Genomic DNA, 12,910 nt, shown 5'->3' with positions numbered 1-12,910 from the left:
AATCAAATCCAATTTTATTTGTCACATATACATGGTTAGCAGATGTTAATGCGATTGTAGCGAAATGCTTGTGCTTCTAGTTCCGACCATGCAGTAATATCTAACAAGAAATCTAACAATTTCACAACAACTACCTTATACACACAAGTGTAAAGAAATGAATAAGAATATGTACATAAAAATATATGAATGAGCGATGGCTGAACGGCATAGGCAAGATGCAGTAGATGGTATAGAGTACAGTATATACATATGAGATAAGTAATGTAGGGTATGTAAACATTATATAAAGTAACTTTGTTTAAAGTGGCTAGTGATCAATTTATTGTCCTGTGACATCGGGTGGTGTTGGTGTCCTGGAGGGCAGGTAGTTTGCCCCCGGTGATGTGTTGTGCAGACCTCACTACCCTCTGGAGAGCCTTACAGTTGTGGGCGGAGCAATTGCCGTACCAGGCGGTGATACAGCCCGACAGGCTTCTCTCGATTGTGCATCTGTAAAAGTGTGAGAGTGTTTTTGGTGACAAGCCGAATTTCTTCAGCCTCCTGAGGTTGTCTGTGTGGGTGGACCATTTCAGTTTTTTCGTGATGTGTACGCCGAGTAACTTTAAACTTTCCACCTTCTCCACTACTGTCCCGTTGATGTGGATAGGGGGCTGCTCCCTCTGCTGTTTCTTCAAGTCCACGATCATCTCCTTTGTTTTGTTGACATTGAGTGTGAGGTTATTTTCCTAACACCACACTCACCACCTCCCTGTAGGCCGTCTCGTCATTGTTGGTAATCAAGCCTACCACTGTATGGTCGTCTGCAAACTTGATGATTGAGTTGGAGGCGTGCATGGCCACACAGTCATGGGTGAACAGGGAATACAGGAGAGGGCTGAGAACGCACCCTTGTGGGGCCCTAGTGTTGAGGATCAGCGGGGTGGAGATGTTGTTTCCTACCCTCACCACCTGGGGTCGGCCCTTCAGGAAGTCCAGGACCCAGTTGCACAGGGCGGGGTCGAGACCCAGGGTCTCGAGCTTAATGATGAATTTGGAGGGTACTATGTTGTTAAATGCTGAGCTGTAGTCGATGAACAGCATTCTCACATAGGTATTCTTCAAGTCCAGATGGGTTAGGGCAGTGTGCAGTGTGATTGTGATTGCGTCGTCTGTGGACCTATTGGGGCAGTAAGCAAATTGGAGTGGGTCTAGGGTGTCAGGTAGGGTGGAGGTGATATGGTCCTTGACTAGTTTCTCAAAGCACTTCATGATGACGGGAGTGAGTGCTACGGGGCGGTAGTCGTTTAGCTCAGTTACCTTAGCTTTCTTGGGAACAGGAACAATGGTGGCCTTCTTGAAACATTTTGGAACAGCATACTGGGATAAGGATTGATTATGTTCGTAAACACACCAGCCAGCTGGTCTGCGCATGCTCTGAGGACGCGGCTAGGGATGCCATCTGGGCCGGCAGCCTTGCGAGGGTTAACACGTTTAAATGTTTTACTCACATTGGCTGCAGTGAAGGAGAGCCTGCAGGTTTTGCTAGTGGGCCGTGTCGGTGGCACTGTATTGTCCTCAAATCGAGCAAAATAAGTTGTTTAGTCTGTCTGGGAGCAAGACATCCTGGTCTGCGATGGGGCTGGTTTTCTTTTTGTAGTCCGTGATTGACTGTAGACCCTGCCACATACCTCTCGTGTCTGAGCCGTTGAATTGGGACTCTACTTTGTCTCTATACTGCCGCTTAGCTTGTTTGATTGCCTTGCGGAGGGAATAGCTACACTGTTTGTATTAGGTCATGTTTCCGGTCACCTTTCCCTGATTAAAAGCAGTGGTTCGCTCTTTCAGTTTTGCACGAATGCTGCCATCAATCCACGGTTTCTGGTTGGGGAAGGTTTGAATAGACGCTGTGGGTACAACATCACCGATGCCCTTACTAATAAACTTGCTCACAGAATCAGCGTATTCATCAATGTTATTGTCCGACGCTATGTGGAACATATCCCAGTCCACGTGATTGAAGCAATCTTGAAGCATGGAATCCGATTGGTCGGACCAGCGTTGAACAGACCTGAGCACGGGCGTTTCCTGTTTAAGTTTCGGTCTATAGGTTGGGAGCAACAAAATGGAGTCGTGGTCAGATTTTCCGAAAGGAGGGCAGCGGAGGGCATTGTATGCGTCACGGAAGTTAGAATAACAATGATCCAGGGTTTTGCCAGCCCGGGTCGCGCATTCGATATGCTGATAAAATTTAGGGAGCCTTGTTTTCAGATTAGCCTTGTTAAAATCCCCAGCTACAATAAATGTAGCCTCAGGATATGTGGTTTCCAGTTTACATAGAGTCCAATGAAGTTCTTTCAGGGCCGTCGAGGATATACACGACTGTGATTATGATCGAAGAGAATTCTCTTGGTAGATAATGCGGTCGGCATTTGATTGTAAGGAATTCTAGGTCAGGTGAACAAAAAGACTTGAGTTCCTGTATGTTATGATCACACTGCATAAGGCATACACCCCCGCTCCTCTTCTTACCAGAGAGACATTTGTTTCTGTCGGCGAGATGCGTGAAGAAACCAGGTGGCTGCTCCGACTCTGATAATGTATCCCGAGTAAGCCATGTTTCCGTGAAACGAAGAACGTTACAATCTCTGATGTTTCTCTGGAAGGCAACCCTTGCTCGGATTTCGTCTACCTGGTTGTCAAGAGACTGGACGTTGGCGAGTAGTATGCTCGGGAGCGGTGCGGATGTGCCCGTCTACGGAGCCTGACAAGAAGACCGCTATGTCTGCCCCTTCTGCGGCGCCGTTGTTTTGGGTCTGGGATCCGATCCATTGTCCTGGGTGGTGGACCAAACAGAGGATCCGCTTTGGGAAAGTCGTATTCCTGGTCGTAATGTTGGTGAGTTGACGTTGCTCTTATATCCAACTGTTTGACACCCTCACTGTAGTGCTCTATGCCCCAGAGCAGTGAAGGAGACATTGCCCTGCGTAGGATCTTTCAGATTGGATTTTAAACGGGTGTCCTGACTCTCTGTGGGCATAAAAAAATTCCATGGCACTTATCGTAAGAGTAGGGGTGTAATGCCACGTTCAAAACAACTGGGAACTCTGAAAAAAAATAACTAGCTCCAACTGGGAAAAATATTTTTGAACACGGAATTCCAAGTCGGAAACTCAGGTATCTTTCTAGAGCTACGACTTTCCGACCTTAAGATAACTGATGTCATGATTTGACGTTTTTTTTTACACAACAGAGAAAATAGGAATCTAATTAAGTAATTTTCGTACAGGGAAAGTTGTATCAGTGACAAACATTAGAATGCAAAACCGCTACAGGTATTCAGAGAGGAAAAATGTGAGTCGATTTCGTGATACCTAACTTTGATAAAATAAGTATAATCACATCGTCAACTAAAAAAGTTCTGAGGGTTTGTCCTTGTGTCCATTGAAGCACCGCGTTATATTTTACAGTGAAGTCTGCAGAAGCCTTCCTTTGTCGGCGACTCTTTCGTCTGCACACCCGACACGTGTGCGCGATTGGCTGGGGGACGACGGCTGGCTGGTGGCAGAATATTGTATATAAATGTGTTAACATGGGCAGTATATTGTATAAAATGAATAAATATAAATGCGCTGCATTCGTTCGGCAGGAGAGAGCGAGAAGCAAGATGTGTGTCGATTTAGCTACTCGCTCTTTCTCAGCCTTTGGCATGATGAGCAAATGATTTGCATGACAATGTTGCGTACCTGTTCAGATGGATTTGAGAGCAAAGGAGTGGGCCACCAAAGACTGAAATACAGAGCAGTGCAACACATATCACAAGGGAGTGTTCATTCAAGAGCCTCTTCCACAGCCCAACTATCTTGACACAGCTCTCAGAATTCAGCAAAACAATCTTTAGTAAAACCATGAAGTGGCTTCTACATCGACAAACATGCTCCAGCCACTGTATATCAACAGCACTGGTTAAGATGGTTAAGATCAGTGGCATGTATTGATGGATGCCAAGGGAAGCCAGGTTTTCCCAAATCATTTATCAGGAAAAAACATAAAATAACGTATCTTACGTGTCTGTGTTTTCATAATTGTCTTTCAATTCGCAAGAGGCTGAATTTATCTTACCTGAGAAGACACCCGAGCGAGAGAAACAACGCCCCTCTGTCTCTATGTGTAGGCCATCTATCTGATGGGGTCTGGTCATAAAGAGTACAATATTGCTGCTGCCCGTAGCATTGAATGCAAGGGAAGCTAGCAACCATTTGGCCTCCCTTGATTAAAAAAGTATAAAATAATAGCCAATCAGCATTGAGCTCAACTGTGAATGTTCCTGGCGTACCAAAATAAAGTGTCAAGGGAAGCCAGTTTGGATTTGACTTCAGTCCTATCATAGAGAAATACGGCATCTATTGAAACAACTTGAATTGTTGCATCTCATTTTGTTGTTGTCCTCTGGTGGCTAGCTAGCTAAAATTGTCCCTTTCCTAAATTAGCCATGGATGGAGATAGGGATTTGGACTTGTGGTTTTACTTAGTTCTCCGTCCTGGCCAATGATTATAAAGGCAATTCTGATCCAAAAATAAACTACATTGTGACCCTGGACTGAGAGGATGGAATTTCAACATGTAGAAGGCTAACATTGCCCATGAAAGGAAGTTGGGCTAGCGAGCAATTATTTTAGCCAGGTAGCCTAGGACAACAACAAAATAAGACTGTACTGTATGATAGTCATAGACCATTTTGTCATCATGAAAGGGAGGGTGGCATTGGTGTTTCTCTACAAGTAGGGTGAGTCAACATGTTATTTTATACTTTCACCAACACACACACACACAAATAAATCAGAACCATGGACAGCCACATAATGTGTAACTTACATTGATTGGACAAAATAGTTTTTGGTATATTTTAGTTGTCACTGTATTAGACTATGCATAGGTGATTTGATGATGTTGAAATGTTGAAATTGAAAATGGTGCTGGAATAGTGGCGGCAGCTCCTACATTCTTTGCGACATGCAGTATCTCTGTGGTTGAAAATTGTAGTTGTTTAGTAGTCTGAAAATGTCAGAAACATGAACTTTCTTGACCATGCTGTAGGTCATGTAACTGTTTGTTACATGCAATATGCTTTGTGGACTTCACCGAACAGATGTTGCTCTCCGGTTTTGTGATGAAACAAAGGTGTGGTTGAATTTGTCCTGCCACTGTGTCTTCTTATTGTCTCAGCCTTTGGCCCATATATCACAGTTGCAAGGCATGTGAACTAACAGGTTATAGAGCAAACAACGCAATTATCACAACACATAGGTTGTAATATGGCTTTTTTTCCCCCCGGCTTGGCTTCACCAGTGATTTTAACCACGCACCACTTTTTGATAAGATACACTACATGACCAAAAGTATGTGGACAGCTGCTTGTCAAACATCTCATTCCAAAATCTTGGGCATGTTCTGTTATAATCTCCACCCGGCACAGCCAGAAGAGGACTGGCCACCCCACATAGCCTGATTCCTCTCTAGGTTTCTTCCTAGGTTTTGGCCTTGCTAGTGAGTTTTTCCTAGCCACTGTGCTTCTACACCTGCATTGCTTGCTGTTTGGGGTTTTAGGCTGGGTTTCTGTACAGCACTTTGAGATATCAGCTGATGTACGAAGGGCTATATAAATACATTTTATTTTATTTTATTTGATTAATATGGAGTTGGTCCCCCCTCTGCTGCTATAACAGCCTCCACTCTTCTGGGAACATTGTTGCAGGGACTTGCTTCCATTCAGCCACAAAAGCATTAGTGAGGTCAGGCACTGATGTTAGGTGATCAGGCCTGGCTCGCAGTCTGCGTTCCAATTCATCCCAAAGGTGTTTGATAGGGTTGAGGTCAGGGCTCTGTGCAGGCTAGTCAAGTTCTTCCCCACTGATTTTGACAAACCACTTCTGTATGGCCCTCACTTTGTGCACGGGGGCCTTGTTATGCTGAAACAGGAACGGGCCTTCCCCAAACTGTTTCCACAAAGTTGGAAGAATAGAATCATCTAGAATGTCATTGTATGCTATAGCATTAAGATTTCCCATCACTGGAACTAAAGGGTCTAGCCTGAACCATGGAAAACATACCATTATTCCTCCTCCACCAAACTTTACAGTTGGCACTATGCATTCGGTCAGGTAGCTTTCTCCTGGCATCCGCCAAATCCAGATTTGTCTATCAGACTGCCAGATGGTGAAGCGTGATTCATCACTCCAGAGAACACGTTTCCACTGCTCCAGAGTCCAATGGCGGCGAGCTTTACACCACTCCAGCCTACGCTTGGCATTGCTCATGGTGATCATAGGCTGCTCAGCCATGGAAACCCATTTTGTGAAGCTCCCAACGAACAGTTCTTGTGCTGAAGTTACTTCCAGAGGAAGTTTGAAATTTGGTAGTGAGTGTGTCAACCGAGGACAGACAATCATTACGTGCTTCAGCACTCTGAGGTTTCCACTTCACAATAACAGCACTTACAGTTGACCAGGGCAGCTCTAGCAGGGCAGGAATTTGACAAACTGACTTGTTGGAATGGTGGCATCCTATGGCAGTGCCACGTTGAATGTCACTGAGCTCTTCAGAAGGCCATTGTACTGCCAATGTTAGTCTATGGATTTCATACCCCTGAAATAGCCAAATTCACTAATTTGAAGGGGTGTCCACATACTTTTGTATATATAGTGTAGCAGTGAGTAATGCTGCCTGGAAGATTCAGGCCAAAAAATAATCTAATTCAACGCACTGCATGGACTACATTGATGAACTACCACTTACATCCTTGACAATAAAACACAATATTGTCTTGTTCCTCTTGCTTAATTCGCAAATTAAGCGTCTTCCCAATCTCCTAAAGCTGATGGACAGATACCACAAAGTTCTGAGTGGTGTGTGTGTGTGTGTGTGTGTGTGTGTGTGTGTGTGTGTGTGTGTGTGTGTGTGTGTGTGTGCATATTTGTATGTCTGTGACACACAGCTAATGAATAGCTAGCACACCAGGGATTAAAGTCATTTGAATGTAGTTACTGTAACAGTGTGTAACTCAAAGAACTAAAGGCAGCCCTCAAAGAACAGCGAGCCAAAGCTGTTGTGAGAGTTATATATATTTTTGTTTAGGTCAAAGAGGAAACAGACCATTGCAAACAGTAGATAGCAGGGATGCAGTATTTCTCTCACCCTCTCTCTCTCTCTCTCTCTCCTCCCCTATTTCTCAATTCTTCTTGCACACTGACATTCAGTATTGACTGGGCTTGACAGACTCACATTTCAGAATTCTTGTTTTGTGGGATTTGTTTTGCTGTAACAAATTTAATTCTCCACTGACATGGATGATATGGTTATTATTATATCACCTCCTAATGCTCGAGCTGAATTTAGGGGAGTTTAGGGGAGTTATGTAAACTACACAAATGCTCCGCTTGCAGAGAACCCAGGATAATTTCCTCATGAAATGTTGTTTTATTGCATTACCACAGCGACAAATTGATTAGCCAAGCTTCATTATTGACAATGCCTCGGAACACACTTCTCATTCATAACCATTAACTGGGCCTCAATAAATGCTTCCCATCTCAACACACTACAATTTGGCATTGTCACTTGTTAATCATTATCTGGCAATGCCTGGAGGAGAGGAAAATACATTGGGGCATAATTGCAACATGTACAAGAAATTAGGAACATTAGTAACAACTTGCTAATATTGAGTTGCACCCCCTTTTGCCCTCAGAACAGCCTCAATTCTTCAGGGCATGGACTCTACAGGGTGTGCTATTTCGATTTTGGCCAACAGATGGCAGCAGTGTATGTGCAAAGCTTTAGACTGATCCAATGAACCATTGTATTTCTGTTCAAAATGTTGTATCAAGACTGCCAAAATGTGCCCAATTGGTTTATTAATACATTTTCAAATTCATAACTGTGCACTCTCCTCAAAACAATAGCATGATATTCTTTCACGATAATAGCTACTGTAAATTGGACAGTGCAGTTAGATTAGCAAGAATTTAAGCTTCATGCCTATATCAGATATGTCTATGTCCTGGGAAATGTTCTTGTTACTTAAAACATCATGCTAATCACATTAGCACACGTTAGCTCAACCGTCCCGTGGGGGGGACCGATCCCGTACAGGTTAATGTTTCCTACATTCAGTGTATATGATATATTGCCAACACTTTTTTAGATTGGTGATATCTGTTTTGTTACAATATAGTAATTAGAAGACTCTCCCTTTCTGTCCTGTTTTAGTTTTTTTCCTATGATCTATAGCACCACTGGCAGGTCTGGAATGAGTGCCATGTTTGTGCCATGTTTGTAATACATGGAATTAAACATTTTACAACTTTTGTACACTCAGTATATACACTTACAACAAGCATCGCTACATACCATTACAGACACTCTTATGGTCCTCCACTTTGTTAACATATTTTGCCCCTAATGCATGGCTTAATTAACAAGGGAATGGGAAGTGTAGGCCTCTGTGCTTACTACCACGGATTCATATCAACATAAATCAGCAGTGCCAGGCTGGAATCCCATCTCAAATTATCCCATCTCATATGGGAATGCAGTGGAATGAAGGAACAAATATGGATTTCTTTAACAACCACCTATAATTCAAACAGCCTTATAGATACACAGAATATCAGTGTGGGCACTATAATGGACTACTGCATCATGGGAAATATGCTATTCATAGCTCACACACCCCCAGCTCATATTACAGATAGTGTACCAGTGTAATTCCAAGACAGACAAGAAACTATGATCTGCAACGTAGAAAGAGATTGTGAGAAAGAGATAAGGAGAGTAGAGGAAGGAGCGTGAAAAGGAAAATAAGATTTCCTGTCCCCCTCCCTCCTCTTATGAACAATGTTCTTGGTGATCTGTTTGAGAATTCCAATTCAGTTTCAGGTTGTAACGGTTTTCTTGGTGAGAAGGAGAGTCTAAATCTAAATCTAAATACAAACACTACCAAAACAATAAACGTAACGAAAACCGAAACAGCCTATACTTGTGTAAACTAACACAGAACAAGGACATCATGATACTAAGGACAATCACCCACAAACACACAGTGAAACCCAGGCTACCTAAATATGGTTCCCAATCAGAGACAATGACTAACACCTGCCTCTGATTGAGAACCATATCAGGCCAGACATAAAAATAGACAAACAAGACATCCAACATAGAATGCCCACCCAGCTCACGTCCTGACCAACACTAAAACAAGGAAAACACACACGAACGATGGTCAGAACGTGACACAGGTAGCTACTCTATAAATCAGAATCCATTTCAAAAGAAAAGACGGCAGCAATACCACCAAGCCAGCACCAGACATGTCACTTCTCCCTGGCTCTACTTTGTTCTCTGTGATCTGGTGCACTGCCCAGCTGTTGGGATAATGGAAGCAGGATTAAGATTTCATCCTTCAGTCTGACACGTTCACACAAACAGCTCACTCCTAAAAATCTCAGTCCTGTTTTCAAGACACCACTGCCTTCCAGATAACACTTAAACGTAAATCCTCCAAACGTGGCTCAGCTTTGATATGGAGAAATGGAGGGCAGGGAGAGAGGGCTGCCCCTCCCACTGTGCCGTCCATATCCTGCTAGGTGACAATGCCTTCCATTCAGTAGAAACAAGCACTCACTCTGGTTCACCTCATGCTATCCAACTCTGTCAGACACGGAATCATTGTTATTTTAATAAACTGGGCTTATACTACCCAATGTAACATGTCAACATCATAGAGATACTTATGCAGCTCATTACTGGGGTTTGAGCTTTACGAGCTTAGTTGTTTTAGCATCAACATCCATTACTTATTGTTCATACCATCAGTACATTATGGAGTGAACCATGTTAGTTAAGACTTTACCAGGCCAGTAGGTTGGGGACATTCAGGGGATGGGGGGGTACTCACCTCTGTCCACTGTCCCTGGTTCTGCACCATGAGTATGACACATGGATCAGACTTGTTCAGTGTGTCTCGGTCCAGCAGGGCCTTGCAGGCGACGCGCAGCTCCACTTTGGAGACGCAGGCGACAGGGCCACCAAGGGCGGCCCCTGGGGAGGTAGCATCCTGGATGTCATTCATCCTGGCTCAGGACCCGAGGTGTCAACCAGTAAGGAGCAAGAGATGGTGGGTGCTACTGAGAGCTCAGAGTAATGGGAACTACTAGGGATGGCTAAGGGATTCAAGCCGAACGAGGCACTGAAATCTCACAGAGTTAGATACATAGAAGAGAAGAATGGATCCTTGGACTTGGTAGAGAATGTTACAAAAGGGAAAAGAGTTCTTGCAGAGGTCTGTATATGAGATGAAGGCAGGTGTAATTTAATTTCTGCAGCGATAACAGACAACGTGGGCTGAGCTGGATGGAGGCTGGGGAGTCTTGATTAGATGACCAGAAAGCTGTGGAGAGTCACAATTCAGGATCAGCCAAAATGTGTTTTCATGTGTTCTTCATGAGAAAGTTGTCCATGAGCATCAGAAACGGGTTAAAAAAGGGTATGGTCCCGATCATCCTTCTCTTCAAAGTCCACGCAGGTACTGTATCTATGTAAAGAAAACACTCATTAAAGGTCCAATGCAGCTGTTTTTATCTCAATATCAAATAATTTCTGAGTAACAATAAAGTACCTTACTATGATTGTATTCAATTAAAATTATCAAAAATAGCTTCTTAGCCAAGAGCCATTTCTAAAGCAATAATTTTTTCTACGACTGTCTGGGAGTGGTCTGAATGGGGAAAACTGAAAACTAGATGTTATTGGCAAAGAGATTTGGAACTGTCTTTCTTATTGTGCTAATTTACTGCCTGGTGATGTCACCAGGCAGACCAAAACATTCAATCTCACCAAAATAGGTTGACATTTCAGGTGGTCTTTTCAAACAGCTTTTGTATTAAAAGGCATAATAATTTTCAAAATGTCAACAGTATTATTCCAACCTCATAGTGTGAATACATATATAAAACATATAAAAAAATTGCGTTGACGACTGCACTGTATTTAAGTATTTGCAAAATACCATATATCCACAAACAAAATGCTATTGAACCTTAACATCATCCTAATCTTAAAAGGAGCGAATTATAGGTACCCAAATAAATATTATCAGAATCCAAGTTCAGACAGGAAGAAGTTTGCATATGATGTATGCTATGAAGGTGATTGAATAATAACAGGTGAATTGCTACTCAGTAAAAAAATATATAATAGTGACAAAGCCTGCCCAGGCGCAAGAATCCACATTGCCCTATTTCAGCACCACCGCTAATGGACAGCGACCTTCAGTCACTCGACTGCTGCTCTCCAGTGGGGTGAGGCTCGGTTGAAGCAATTATGTCACATTAGATCAGGCGCCCTTGGCAGCAATCATAAGTGTTTGACGAGGTAGTTAGAAACAATAAGAACAAATGATAAGGGCTCCATATGACTCATAAAATAGAACACATATTGATATTATTGGCTACTATAAAACAACCAATAACCGAGAGTTGTAATTAGTTCGAAATAATCTGCCCAACACTTCTAACTTTCAGTTGGTTCCATGTTCTTATAAGTATTTGTTTATATACTGCAATGACATAACATGATGGTGGAAAATAAATGCAAAAAATAAGTGCTGATCTATAAATGTTACAGATAAAAACGAAAATGTGGAAAAGAGATTCTCATAACCTTTTATTGATCAGCAATATGTCTACAACCTGTTGTCTGACCAATGAACCAACAACTACATGGGCACACACCCCTCCATGGTCATGTTAAACCGTGCGTAGCATGTACATTTCAAATATAATGTGTCTATCTAGTATATATATATATATCTGTGCTATATCTGGTAGACAGTCAGTTATAGACAGCTAAGCTTGATAAATGACTACTCAAGACTTGTACAATTGTAATTGACATGACTTCTATCCAACTAAGCGACTCATAAAGATTTTGTTCTCAACTTTGGTCTCAACCTAAATAATTTCATACGATAACTATAGCATGATTTGTTGAGGGTGACAAAGAGAAGCGCGGCTGGCTTATTCATTCAATTATCATCACAAAATAGATATAAACTGATCTACATTACTGGCTAAACTGGTCGTTTATCGATGCACCTCCACAGCCTCTGAATGAATCCAAGCATTTCACTGTGAATGATATAACAATACAACATAAACGTACAAAAATAAAAAAAATACTCTGCAATAACATTATTATGTTCGATTACCTCAATCATTTAGACACTTGCATCATATGCTTCAAAATAATACATCCAAACTCTTGCTGCTTGTTCCTACCTGTCGTGGTCCCCTGGATTTACACTTGTTGTTACCTTTCCTTCAACACACTGCTTGATTTTCCGAAACTCAGGAACAGTGGAGGGAAGGGGGGAGAGGCAAGGGGTGTGTGATAGCGGAGCGAGGGAGTGGATCTTCCAAACCACACCGATAAAATTCGCAATGTCCCCAGAATCCGCTGGAGGGAGACGTAGAGGTGCGACAGCGGTTCACAATAGTGATACACGAACACTATTTTGGCGGCTGTTCCACTCTAATCGTCTCACCTTTCTGCTCATTTTCCCGTGAGCCTTAGCTAAAGTTGACCACCAGAACATTTATGCATTTGTTGATTATCCTTTTGATTTAATCTGCTATAGATCAAATAAAAAACACAGCCACAGTGACCAACAGACAATTACAAGCATACAGATTACACATATACAACCACAAATGTTTTCCTCAACACTAATGGGCTACATATTATACATATTACATATTATTATACATATTATACTGTCCACATACAATGTGACCCCCCCCCCCCCCCATTTGTATTGCTGGCTTATATCTGTGTATCAAACACTGCAAACACTGTACCTTGTTGCCAGATCATA

At 42.5% G+C, this 12,910-nt stretch overlaps 1 protein-coding gene across 1 annotated transcript in view; it reads right to left on the bottom strand.

Moving 5' to 3' along the window:
- The window catches only part of LOC139385152 (copine-7-like), a 37,490-nt gene extending 27,382 nt beyond the window's left edge, over positions 1-10,108 (bottom strand). The window contains exon 1 of the mRNA XM_071130235.1: positions 9,935-10,108. Within this exon, the coding sequence (XP_070986336.1) occupies positions 9,935-10,108 (174 nt within the window). The remainder of the gene's footprint in view (positions 1-9,934) is intronic.
- Positions 10,109-12,910: the final 2,802 nt, after the last annotated feature.

Source organism: Oncorhynchus clarkii, chromosome 26 (genome assembly GCF_045791955.1).
Source record: "Oncorhynchus clarkii lewisi isolate Uvic-CL-2024 chromosome 26, UVic_Ocla_1.0, whole genome shotgun sequence".
Classification (NCBI taxonomy): Eukaryota; Metazoa; Chordata; class Actinopteri; order Salmoniformes; family Salmonidae; genus Oncorhynchus; species Oncorhynchus clarkii.
This window is presented reverse-complemented; position numbering and strand designations above follow the sequence as displayed.